We start from the raw sequence: 12,551 nt of genomic DNA, 5'->3' as shown, positions 1-12,551 counted from the left end.
AGGCGAGGTGGGGGGATGGGGAAGGTCTTGTCGTCTGGGCAGCCCAGGACCTCAAGACACACTGCCCAGGCTTGTGCCCCAGAGAGGTCACTTTAGTGCTGCTAATGCAGCAAAAACAATGCAGGAGGCAACAGTTATGAATTACCGATCTCTGCAGCCCCAGCAGGCGCTGTGATTCTGCGGTGATTTGACTTCACCTTCAGAGGTGCACTCCATTGCCTCTTGAGACAGACAGATGCCAGAAACAACAGCTAGTACAGGGAAGTTCTGTTTAGAAGTGCTCACACATGGGGGGGGGGTACGCAGGGGTACGCATACCCCTAAACATTTTGTGAATCTAAGTTTGGCCTCATTGAGGGGCAGTATTTCAATATGAGTAGGAAAATGAGAGTACCCCTAAACATCTTTTTTAAGGGGAAAAAATATCACTGGTCACATGCCAAAACAATATATGAGTGAGGAGCCAGGCTCTGTTGATTAACTTAGCCTCAATCCCATGCACATCAACTCCCCCCCCCATCAGTGCATTTTCCTGAACTCTATATCTGTGGGCAGGATGGCAGGGGCGCACACACAAACACTTCCCCCAACCTCCCTGTGCATGCCATTCTGCATGCTCAGTCTCTGGCAATCTCAACATTCAGCAGGATAGGTCTGCAAGATAGCTTCCAACTTGTGTTCTCTTGAACACGGGTAGAACCTTCCATGCAATTGCTTGCATTTCAGCAAATATGAGTAGACGCTTCCTGCAGATGTTTCCTGCTTGACAGGGGAAAACTCAAGATTGAGGGGAGGTGTAACCTGCTCCAGGATGTATCGGCCAGGGCTTGTGTGCAGCCTCCTACCTCTGCCCAGCCTTTGAGTGTTCACATGTTCAAGTGAATGCCTAAATACACCAACGCCGTATGTGCCCAGACTTTCTCTCTGCACACATCTGCATGGACAGGGCGCAGCGCAAGCTGGTGTGCATAATGTTGGTGATGAAGCTTTGTTCTCTGATTGCATGTTAATTCAACATGTGAGCAAGTGTTCCTTCCGAATAGGGCTATCAATGCACAGGCAAACCTTTTAAGAACCAAAGCAGCCAAAGCAGAATAGGGAATGTTGACACTGAAAAATTGTACAGTGGAACCTCGGTTTATGAACACCTTGGTTTATGAATTTTCGGTTTACGAACGCTGCGGACCCATCTGGAACGGATTAATTCACTTTCCATTACTTTCAATGGGAAAGTTCGCTTCAGTTTATGAATGCTTCAGTTTATGAATAGACTTCCGGAACCAATTGTGTTCATAAACCGAGGTACCACTGTACTGAAACATGACAGTGCTGTAATGAAGGGTCGTATTGCACTAATCTTTTTCAAGGATGAGCGTTAGTCCAAGGGAATCCCCCCTCCTCCATGGATGTCCCATGCTATCCCCAAATTAGCGGAATTAGCGGAACCCCATGAACATATTTAGTGGGTGCACAGAGAGAGGATAGGCGAAGAACATTTCATTGCACATGGAAAAATTGGTGTGTTGATGGAACCTAAGCTGAATACAACCAGAAATGGCACATCGTAAGAGATCACCCCCTCCAACTTACTAGTCCAAATCCTGGCCCCCCTTTTGCTAGAATCCCCCAAACCCCCCAAACCGAGCCATACACTTATAATTCAAAAATTCTGAGTTCAGGAATTTGTTTGGGGCACCAGAACTGAAGCTACTTTGCAGTCCTTTCACTGAAATATCCATTCTACCAGCAGATCTTAATCTACCGCCTGCCAAACTCAGTTATAGTTAATTCTGAGTCTCTGCTTTTCTCCTTCTCTTTTAAAGTAACTTCGGTTTGGGAAGTTCTGCTGGAAGGCGGCTGGGTAAAGTCTCAGAAGCTGGGGATAAGGCTGGGGACTCAAAAGGATTTCCTGTGATCAGGGAAAAGTGCTTCAGTGCCCCTTCCATTGACTACCAGAAACAGAATCAATCCATAGCTGCCAAGTTATCCCTTTTTTAAAGGGATTTTCCCTTATGCTGACTAGGCTTCCTCGCGAGAAAAGGGAAAACTTGGCAGCTATGAATCAATCCTCAGTCATAGTTACCCAATAATGCTGCTCAGATCAGTGGATGCTATTTATACAGGTTGCATAAATCAGTTTTTCTTAGAGCAGGATTTGGCTCACCCTGGTGCAGAGTTTTAAATACCATACCTTCATCTCTCTGATGCCTGGAAATATCCACATTTCTCTAAGATCTTTTGCCAGTTCACAAAATAAATTAAGAAATGAAATAAATGCTAACTTTTCTGCATTAGAAAATGTGAAACAGCTTGAAGAAACCCTGCAATTCTTTAAGGAGGCTTGTTACATTGAACATTTTTCAACTATTACCTGTGTGTGTAGGTTTATGGAGGACTGGTTTGGGGAGTAAGGCCCCCCGAGGTCATTCCTGAGTAGGTTGTCGCTGTGCATCTTAGTTTTGAGGCAGGTGATGTAACGATTACAAAAGTCCTTGCACAATTCATTCACTTTCTCCAGCTCCAGGAGGTGAATTCTCAGGACCTGAATGGCTTTCACCATCTAGGGATGAAGAAACCCAAGAGAGCAGAGGGTCAGTCCAACGATAGAAAGCATTCATCACCACATTCAAAAGATAAACGTAGCAACCAGGGTTGCCAAAACGTATCCATTCATTGGCTGCATGAAACAGTTAAAATATTCTTATGGATTAACAAGCCTCCTGTCTGATTAATTGCCTAGCAAATGTAATTTATTTATTTCTACAACACGAGTACTGATAGAAACTGCAAAAGACAAGCACCATCTTAGGACTGGTTTCCCCTCTCATGAGCGAGATAAAATGCATCTTATATGAAGAGGACTATTGAGGCACCTCAGTTTATCATCTAAAACCAAAGTATATAATTTTCTTCAGAACTGTTTTTTTTTCATAGGCAAATTGAACTAAATAAAACTCTTGGTTATCGACCAATGTTTATTTAACCCAGTGGCAGCCCCACTAGTAACCTAAACATATACTAACAATGATTTAAAAATAATTTGATAAGTTGTGTTTCCTGGCTTTTTATGTTTTGTGGTATTTTATGCATTGTGACTTGCCATTATTTTGACTGTTTAGTAATTCTTTATTGTAACTGATAGTAGTAAACTGTTTAATTATTACTTGCTATATTTAATTTTACTGTTTACTGTTTACAGACGTGCCTCAGAAGTCAAACGGAATCCATTCTGGAAGTTCATTTGACTTCCGAAAAGTTTGGAAACCAATTGGTTCCCAATTGTGCAGGAGCTCCAGAAACAATAGCGGAAGCCACAGTGGACATTCAGCTTCCAAAAAAGTTCAAAAACCAGAACAGTCATTTCCAGTTTTCAGTTGTTTGGGAGCCGGAACGTTCAACTCCCAAGGCATTCGGGAGCCGAGGTACGACTGTATTTTTAAATGGATTGTCGAATGTTGCTTTATTTGATATAAGTTGTTTATTTTAAAGATATTGTGACCTGTTTTGAATTGAATCAAATTGCTTCTATTAATTCTTGATATTTTATTATGTTTTTATATGTGTTGGAAGCTGCCCAGAATGGCTGGGGCAACCCAGCCAGATGGGCAGGATATAAATTTTTAAAAATCACTTCCAGTTTTTGTTGCCCTTCAAATGCCCCCCCTTTTCTATTTTCAAACATTATAGATATCCAGCTAAGTTATACATATCTATCTATCTATCTATCTATCTATCTATCTATCTATCTATAGTCCAGTGGCACCTTAGAGACCAACTAAGTTTGTTCTTGGTACAGTGGTCCCTCGACTTACGAAGTACTCGGCTTACGAAATTTCGAGTTACGAATAAAAAAAAATGGCCGCACGCTTACGCTTTTTTTGATCGTTGCGGTTTATATGGGGTTTTCTCGACTTACGAATTTTAGATGTGGTTTACTTGACTTACGAATTTTTCTGTTTCCAATGCATTCCTATGGGAAACCGCTTTTTTCGACCTACAAACTTTTTGACCTACGAATGTGCATTCGGAACGGATTAAATTCGTAAGTCGAGAGACCACTGTATAAGCTTTCGTGTGCATGCATACTTCTTCAGATACTGATTTTTAATATATTTTTTAATATCTTTTGACTGTGTCAGACCAACACGGCTACCTACCTGCAGCTAAGTTAGAGTAGACTCTTTGACATTAATGAACCTAAGTTAGCCATGTAGATTAACTTCAGTAGGTCTACTGACTAGAACTAGCATTGGATACAATCTATAGCCTTTTCACTGACTGTACCAATGTTTGCAATCTACTGCTGAGAATGGATCATATTGCTCTTATGTGCATCTTGGCTGCGCTCTAAAAAGTGCCTTCAAGGAGTTGACTCAAACCAACCAAATTCAATCCTAACTGAGTTTCATTGAAAACAGCACCTGTATTCTCAGAGACTTTCCAACTGTAGATAGACAATAATGATATGTTTTTTTCTTTATTGAGTTTATATACAGCCCTATACCCGGAGGTCTCAGGGCGGTTCACAGAACAAAATCAAAATATAAAACCACAAAATATATAATCAAAATAAAAACAACAACCCAAGAACTCCCCGCCCCCGAGAAAAGCACATTTTAAAAGGGCATAGGATGAATAGGATGAATAATATTCTTTGGTGGTTGTCTTGCAGTGATGGAACTCCCTCGCCCTGGAGAGTTGCCAAACACTAGACATCTTTTTACAAGCGCTGTTAGACATGTTCCTTCATGGTACCTTTTAGTGGACTAGTGTTTTATGAATGAGAGAGTGTGCACCTTTATTTCAGACACGTAGTTCTAGCTTCTGAAGTTCGCTGTCTTTCTAAGTATGGCTGTGCTGGATTTCATCAAATCTAGAGTCACAAACACTAACTATCAGTGAGGAAGGGATATGCCAGAATTGTAAATTGCTATGGAAACTAGAAACTTTCTGCGTACCTTACAGCAGGTATGGATAACCTGTGGCCATTCAGATTCCCATCAGCCCCAGCCAGTATGACCAATGGTCAGAGATTATGGGAGTTGGAATCCAAAGGCACCTGGATGGCCACAGATTTCCCCACTCCGGGTTCACTGATTTTATCATCATCATCATCATCATCATCATCATATAATAATAATATTTATAGTTTCCTAATTTTGGTTTAACCCACAGTGCCACCCGCGTCCCTAATTTTAAAATAAATTTTGGAAGAATCTTCAGGGGACCACAAAAGCCTCCTGGAGGATTACATGTTCAGGCATCCCTGGTTTAAACAACAGTCAGTAAGAGCAAGCCAGAATCAAACCACGGTTTCTGACTCCAGCTGGCTCCTAAACTATAGCTTTAACAAACCATGCTTCCTTTCTCAAGTTTGGACGTATTGGGGGGAATTGCACTTAAATTCCAGTTTAAAACTGGAAGTGAAGATGTTTGGCGTGCAAAAGAGAAGGGAAGGGGGCGGAGAGCATGCTCTTTCATGGCTCCCTTGTGTGGCAGGCAACCATGGTTTTCCATTGATCTGAACCAGGTATTACAGGCAACCCCAAACTTCGGCCCTCCAGATGTTTTGGACTACAATTCCCATCTTCCCCGACCACTGGTCCTATTAGCTAGGGATCATGGGAGTTGTAGGCCAAAACATCTGGAGGGCCGCAGTTTGGGGATGCCTGAGGTATTGCATCAATGTTTTAAAATGGATGCTTCTGTCGCCTAACCAGGCCAAAAGCACCAGAAGCTCCATTTGCAAAACTCAGCATTTTGCTCCTGGACTGCTTTTGGGACCCAGCTGTAAGTGTTCTATGCAAAAGCGTCCCTGATTATCCTCAGCTGGCCACTCTGCCTAACAAGGCTGGAGAGTGGAAACATGCCTGTAAGCTCTCCCTTGAGCAAAGCCTTGGCCTCAGTAAAATATACCCCATAAATGTTAAAAAATTTACACATAAAACATTCCATGCATGGAACTGAGACCGTACGTTTTACAGCCCCGGCTCAAAATCTTGAATAATATATAAAATCCCAGCTATTCACCACAGGGCAATAAATCTGCTTTTTTATGTAACAAAGAGTCTTTAAATTTCAAAGCACTTTTTCAACTTGCTAATTTTAGTGGCCACCTTTACAAACTATTAGTCACAGGCTGCTCACGGGTAAGATGACTATGCAAATTAACTCGGGATGGCCCTCTAGTCTGCTAGGGAGCTTGCCTGTTACAATTAGGGAAGGAGTCCAGCACAAACAGGGACAATTGCTTTTGCTCTTTGCCAACATACGTCTCCCCTCAGGGAAAGAAGCAGCGGAAGTGCTGGGCAGTGTATGAGAGCCTAGTGAGGATGATCTGAAGATAAGGAGGTGTTTTTTCTCTCCTAATGCACAGCGAAGGCTTTCCAAATCGAATCACAAAGACAGAAGGGAGGCAGGAGGAAAGGGCATGTGTGTGTGTGTGTGTGTGTGTGTGTGTGTGTAGGGGGGGAATTAACAAACACAGAAAGAAAAAAGGTTAATCAGAAGCATAGCAACCCAGGATCAGATAGGGGGCAAATTCCACTCGTTCCCTGCTCTACTCTAGAGAATTCTTGAGATTAAAGTGATGACACCGCCCCGCCCTCCCCCCCCCAACTCCTGGGAGTTTGTTGCAGCTGCAGTTTGGATGGGGCTTGTCCCTTGAATGGGAACTGCTGAATAACTTCTGTATGCCATTGTTCATTTTTACATTTTACATTTTTTTACAGATGACAGGAAGGAGCAAAGCTTTGTCAGGATGCAGGAGCAATGCTGCTTACTGGGCTAGGGTTGCCAGACTCAATACAGGACAGGACTTCTGTGCCTTTAATTGCCCTGCTCTCTTTTGAGTCTGGAAACCTTAAAGAGAAACCAGAAGACCCTTTTACTTGGAAATTAAACGAAGGCTCTTGCTGGTTTCTCTTTAAGGTTTCCAGACTCAAAAGAGAGCAGGGCAATTAAAGGCACAGAAGTCCTGTCCTGTATTGAGTTTGGCAACCCTATACTGGGCCTTTCCTATGGAAACCCTGATGCCACAGTTGCCATTTTGTATTTTGGACAGGGAGGGCGTGTAAGCTCATGCACACGCATGCACGTGTGTGATTCGGTCGTATGTGTGTACATGCGTGATTCAGTAGAAAGCAGGAAATGATGACTACGGGCAGGGCTTCTTTCTGGGGGGCACACAAGGGTATGCAGTACTGGCACCGCCCCAAAACAACAACAACAACAATGACTACAGGGCCTGTCTGGAGCCAGATCCAAGAATCACTAGCTCACAGCAACACAGGGCACCCCAGTACATTCACACAGGAATCCAGGACACGCAATGACCATTTCACATGGGGTTCCACTCCCAGCCCCCATGGGCATTGGCGAAGTGCGCATGAGGGTACCATGCACTGTGACGGCCCGCCCTGCCCCCTTCAAGGTCCGAAAGGACCTGCACATTGGCGATCGCACGTCAACACAGCACACCTAAAATGTTCACCACCTGTAATACATATCAGTAGTATCAACCTGTCTTTTATAGGTGGCACCCAAAGCTACTCATACTTGGAGAAGACCTCCTGAAATTAATGTTGTTGTTTAGTCGTTTAGTCGTGTCCGACTCTTCGTGACCCCTTGGACCAGAGCACGCCAGGCACTCCTGTCTTGCACTGCCTCTCGCAGTTTGGTCAAAATCATGTTTGTAGCTTCGAGAACACTGTCCAACCATCTCGTCCTCTGTCGTCCCCTTCTCCTTGTGCCTTCAATCTTTCCCAACATCATAAGTGAAATATACTCGGAGTCGAGAGTGAATTTCATGCTCTTTATTCAGCTCATAGTCATCAAGGAGAAGAAGAATGGCTCTTTTCCCAAAACCATCTGCTTATATACATTATTTACACAATGGGCCTTGTGTGATTGGCTACTTCAGGGCTACACCTGTGGGCCAATTATATTGTGGATTGACTTCTGCCTGCAGCCTGATTGGCTGCTCCTACAGGCCAATCAGGTAGCAGATTCACTTCTGCCAGCCGCCTGATTGGCTGCTCCAGCAGGCCAATCAGGTTGCGGATTCACTTCCACCTGGAGTTGGATTGGGTAGCTCCTGCTGATTCTGAATCCTATTGTTCTAGGATTCAGCTCAGTACATAACAATAAGATAAGATAAGATATTTTTATTGTCATTGTCATTGTCCCCTTGCGGGAACAACGAGATTACTCGGTTGCTACATCCACTCAGATCAGGGTCTTTTCCAGGGAGTCTTCTCTTCTCATGAGGTGGCCAAAGTATTGGAGCCTCAGCTTCACAATCTGTCCTTCCAGTGAGCACTCAGGACTGATTTCCTTAAGAATGGATAGGTTTGATCTTCTTGCAGTCCATGGGACTCTCAAGAGTCTCCTCCAGCACCATAATTCAAAAGCATCAATTCTTCGGCGATCAGCCTTCTTTATGGTCCAGTTCTCACTTCCATACATCACTACTGGGAAAACTATAGCTTTAACTATACAGATTGTGGTCGGCAAGGTGAAGTCTCTGATTTTTAAGATGCTGTCTAGCCTGAAATTAATAGACATGGCTAATTTTTAGTGGGTCTACCCTGAGTAGAGGTTAGCTGAATGCAACCTTGGATTTTTATCTGTCTGTCTCCCGACACACACACTTTGGTCTTATTCACACCGTACACTGGGGCTGCAGTTTGTTAAGAGTGTTGGTAATTGCAGCTCTGTGAGGGATAAACCGCAGTTCCCGCGGTTATTGGGGGCGGCAGCGGCTTGTGCTTTAAACGTGCTTCAAAGGTCACCCTATGCACTTATTAAGAATCCATGAAATTTCACAGGGTGAGGCAAACTAATGTGTATTTGATTCGTTGCCTCCCATTTAGGAGTGACACAAATGTATTGCCAGAAAAGAGGACTTGCATCACCAAAAAAGAAAAGAAAGGCAACATCAAGTTGTATAAAATTTGTGTACGGTTTTTTTTTTGGTAAGCATTATTTTTTATATGCCTGTTGTCTTTGTCCATGGAGTTTTCTTGGCAGGGATACTGGAGTGGCTTGCCGGTTCCTTCTCCAGGTGGATCACGTTTGGTCAAAACATAACTTCTCTAAGTTATATAACCCCCTTCACCACGACAAGGCAGTGATGTTCTTGAAGCTACGAACATGAGTTTGACCAAACTGCAGGAGGCAGTGGAAGACAGGAGTGCCTGGTGTGCTCTGGTCCATGGGGTCACGAAGAGTCAGACACGACTAAACGACTAAACAACAACAAGCATTATTTTAATTTAATGACTACATGGGAAAGTAGTCTAACCAATAAAGTTGAAGGAAAGAAACTGAATGACCATCTTGCCCTGAGAGGAGTGGAGAAGAAGCAGTAGTGACAGCTTTTTCTGAACAAACAGGTTGTCTCACACATTCTATTTAACACACACACACACACTTATTGAACAAATTGAGTACTGGACTGGAATGAGTGCTGGTTTCAAATCAGCCATGTTAGCTCAAACTTGGGGGGCAATCACCGTCTTTCAACCCAGGCTTCCTCAACCTCGGCCCTCCAGATATTTTGAAACTATAATTCCCATCATCGCTGACCACTGGTCCTGCTAGCTAGAGATCATGGGAGTTGTAGGCCAAAAACATCTGGAGGGCCGAGCTTGAGGAAGCCTGCTTCAACCTACCCTACTTTACAGGTTTGTTGTGAGAATGAAATGCACAAAGGCCACCCTGAGCTCCTTGGGAGGAAGGGGCAAGATAAAAATGTAATGAGTAACATAAACGAATGATAATAATAAAAGTCCACAAGGAATGCTCTGTCAGCCCGGCGCGTCCATCCAACTATCTGCTTTCCTGAAAGTCAGCATTCAAGGGCAAAGGCACGAAGACTTGACATATACATGTGTGTGTATGTAAAATAAATCTCTCAATTATCTCAGCTCATTTGCTTGGGGTCTCTCATTTTATGTCCCTGCTTCGCTGAGCAGTATATCTGTCCGGATAAAGAGTTACAGTCCGATGGAATACGTGCGCGGGGTTGTAAAAAATACAGATGCTGAATTAATTGACTGTGTGGCACTCAGCAGCTGATTGAGTTGATAATGGCAAGATCTGACCTTTTTCTAATTTCTAATTATGTGCATCTCGCCTGTGAGGAATACATGATTCTTATTCTAATGATGGTTAATGTCGCTGGCCTTTTCTTCTCCTCTTTGCCGTCAGCAGTGGTGGACAATTTACATAGGATTAGTAGCATTAAAATTTTGTAGATACAACAAACAAACTTTGGGGGAAAACCATATTTGCTACAGCCTGTCTTAGATGGAGCCATTTCTTGCGGAATTCCCACCAAACTGCGACCCAGCGGGAAATGAGCCAATGAGAGGAACGTGTGAGAGAGTGATAATGATAAAAATATCTTATACTGAGTCTGCATAACCCAGTATTGTCTGGATTCATTGAAAGTTCGGGATGGAGAATTTTGGTTCAGTTTGCACTTTAATATGAAGCTATATAATTTGTCCCCTTCATGGATCAATGCCTTGTCGTGGTGAAGGGGCTTGAATAACTCAGAGAAGCTATGAGCTATGCCATGCAGGGCCACCCAAGATGGACAGGTCATAGTGGAGAGTTTTGACTAAACGTGATCCACCTGGAGAAGGAACTGGCAAGCCACTCCAGTATCCCTGCCAAGAAAACTCCATGGACAAAGACAACAGGCATATAAAAGTTATGACGCTGGAAGATGAGCCCCCTCAGGTCGGAAGGCGTCCAACATGCTACTGAGGAAGAGCGGAGGACAAGTACAAGTAGATTCAGAGCTGATGAAGCGGCTGGGCCAAAGCCGACAGGACGCTCAGTTGCGGATATGCCTGGAAGCGAAAGGAAAGTCCGATGCTGTAAAGAAAAATATTGCATAGGAACCTGGAATGTAAGAACCATGAATAGAGGTAAGCTGGATGTGGTCAAAAATGAGATGACAAGAATAAATATCGACATCCTGGGCATCAGTGAACTAAAATGGAAGGGAATGGGTGAATTCAGTTCGGGTGACTATCATATCTACTACTGTGGGCAAGAATCCTGTAGAAGAAATGGAGTGGCCCTCATAGTCAACAAAAGAGTGGCAAAAGCTGTAATGGGATGCAATCTCAAAAATGACAGAATGATCTCGATACGAATCCAAGGCAGACCTTTTAACATCACAGTAATCCAAGTTTATGCACCAACTACCGGTGCTGAAGAAAGTGAAATTGACCAATTCTATGAAGACCTACAACAACTTCTAGAAATGACACCAAAGAAGGACGTTCTTCTCATTACAGGGGATTGGAATGCTAAAGTAGGGAATCAAGAGATAAAAGGAACAACTGGCAAGTTTGGCCTTGGAGTTCAAAATGAAGCAGGGCAAAGGCTAATAGAGTTCTGTCAAGAGAACAAGCTGGTCATCACAAACACTCTCTTCCAACAACACAAGAGACGACTCTACACATGGATATCACCAAACGGGCAGCATCGAAATCAGATTGATTATATTCTCTGCAGCCAAAGATGGAGAAGCTCTATACAGTCAGCAAAAACAAGACCTGGAGCTGACTGTAACTCAGATCATCAGCTTCTTATAGCAAAATTCCAGCTTAAACTGAAGAAAGTAGGAAAAACCACTGGGCCAGTAAGATACAATCTGAATCAAATCCCTTATGAATACACAGTGGAAGTGAGGAAGAGGTTTAAGGATTTAGATTTGGTGGACAGAGTGCCTGAAGAACTATGGATGGAGGCTCGTAACATTATACAGGAGGCAGCAATGAAAACCATCCCAAGGAAAAGGAAATGCAAGAAAGCAAAATGGCTGTCCAACGAGGCCTTACAAATAGCGGAGGAGAGGAGGCAAGCAAAATGCAAGGGAGATAGGGAAAGATACAGGAAACTGAATGCAGATTTCCAAAAAACAGCAAGGAGAGACAAGAGGGTCTTCTTAAATGAGCAATGCAAAGAAATAGAGGAAAACAATAGAATGGGGGAAACCAGAGATCTGTTCAAGAAAATTGGAGATATGAAAGGAACATTTCGTACAAAGATTACCATAATCAAGGACAAAAGTGGTAAGGACCTAACAGAAGCAGAAGACATCAAGAAGAGGTGGCAAGAATACACAGAGGAATTATACCAGAAAGATATGGAGGTCTCGTACACCCCAGGTAGTGTGGTTGCTGACCTTGAGCCAGACATCTTGAAGTCAAATGGGCCTTAGAAAGCACTGCTAATAACAAGGCCAGTGGAAGTGATGATATTCCAGCTGAACTATTTAAAATTTTAAAAGATGATGCTGTTAAGGTGCTACACCCAATATGCCAGCAAGTTTGGAAAACTCAGCAATGGCCAGAGGATTGGAGAAGATCAGTCTACATCCCAATTCCAAAGAAGGGCAGTGCCAAAGAATGCTCCAACTACTGCACAATTGCGCTCATTTCACATGCTAGCAAGGTTATGCTTAAAATTCTACAAGGCAGGCTTAGGCAGTATGTGGACCGAGAACTCCCAGAAGTGCAAGCTGGATT

At 43.3% G+C, this 12,551-nt stretch overlaps 1 protein-coding gene across 4 annotated transcripts in view; it reads right to left on the bottom strand.

Annotated features, from left to right (window-relative positions):
• The window catches only part of PKNOX2 (PBX/knotted 1 homeobox 2), a 417,302-nt gene that overhangs the window by 67,474 nt on the left and 337,277 nt on the right, over positions 1-12,551 (bottom strand). For all 4 annotated transcript variants that reach the window (XM_060268541.1, XM_060268540.1, XM_060268543.1 and 1 more), the window contains one exon: positions 2,372-2,560. In XM_060268541.1, the coding sequence (XP_060124524.1) occupies positions 2,372-2,560 (189 nt within the window). The remainder of the gene's footprint in view (positions 1-2,371; positions 2,561-12,551) is intronic.

Source organism: Zootoca vivipara, chromosome 15 (genome assembly GCF_963506605.1).
Source record: "Zootoca vivipara chromosome 15, rZooViv1.1, whole genome shotgun sequence".
In the NCBI taxonomy this organism is placed as follows: domain Eukaryota; kingdom Metazoa; phylum Chordata; class Lepidosauria; order Squamata; family Lacertidae; genus Zootoca; species Zootoca vivipara.
This window is presented reverse-complemented; position numbering and strand designations above follow the sequence as displayed.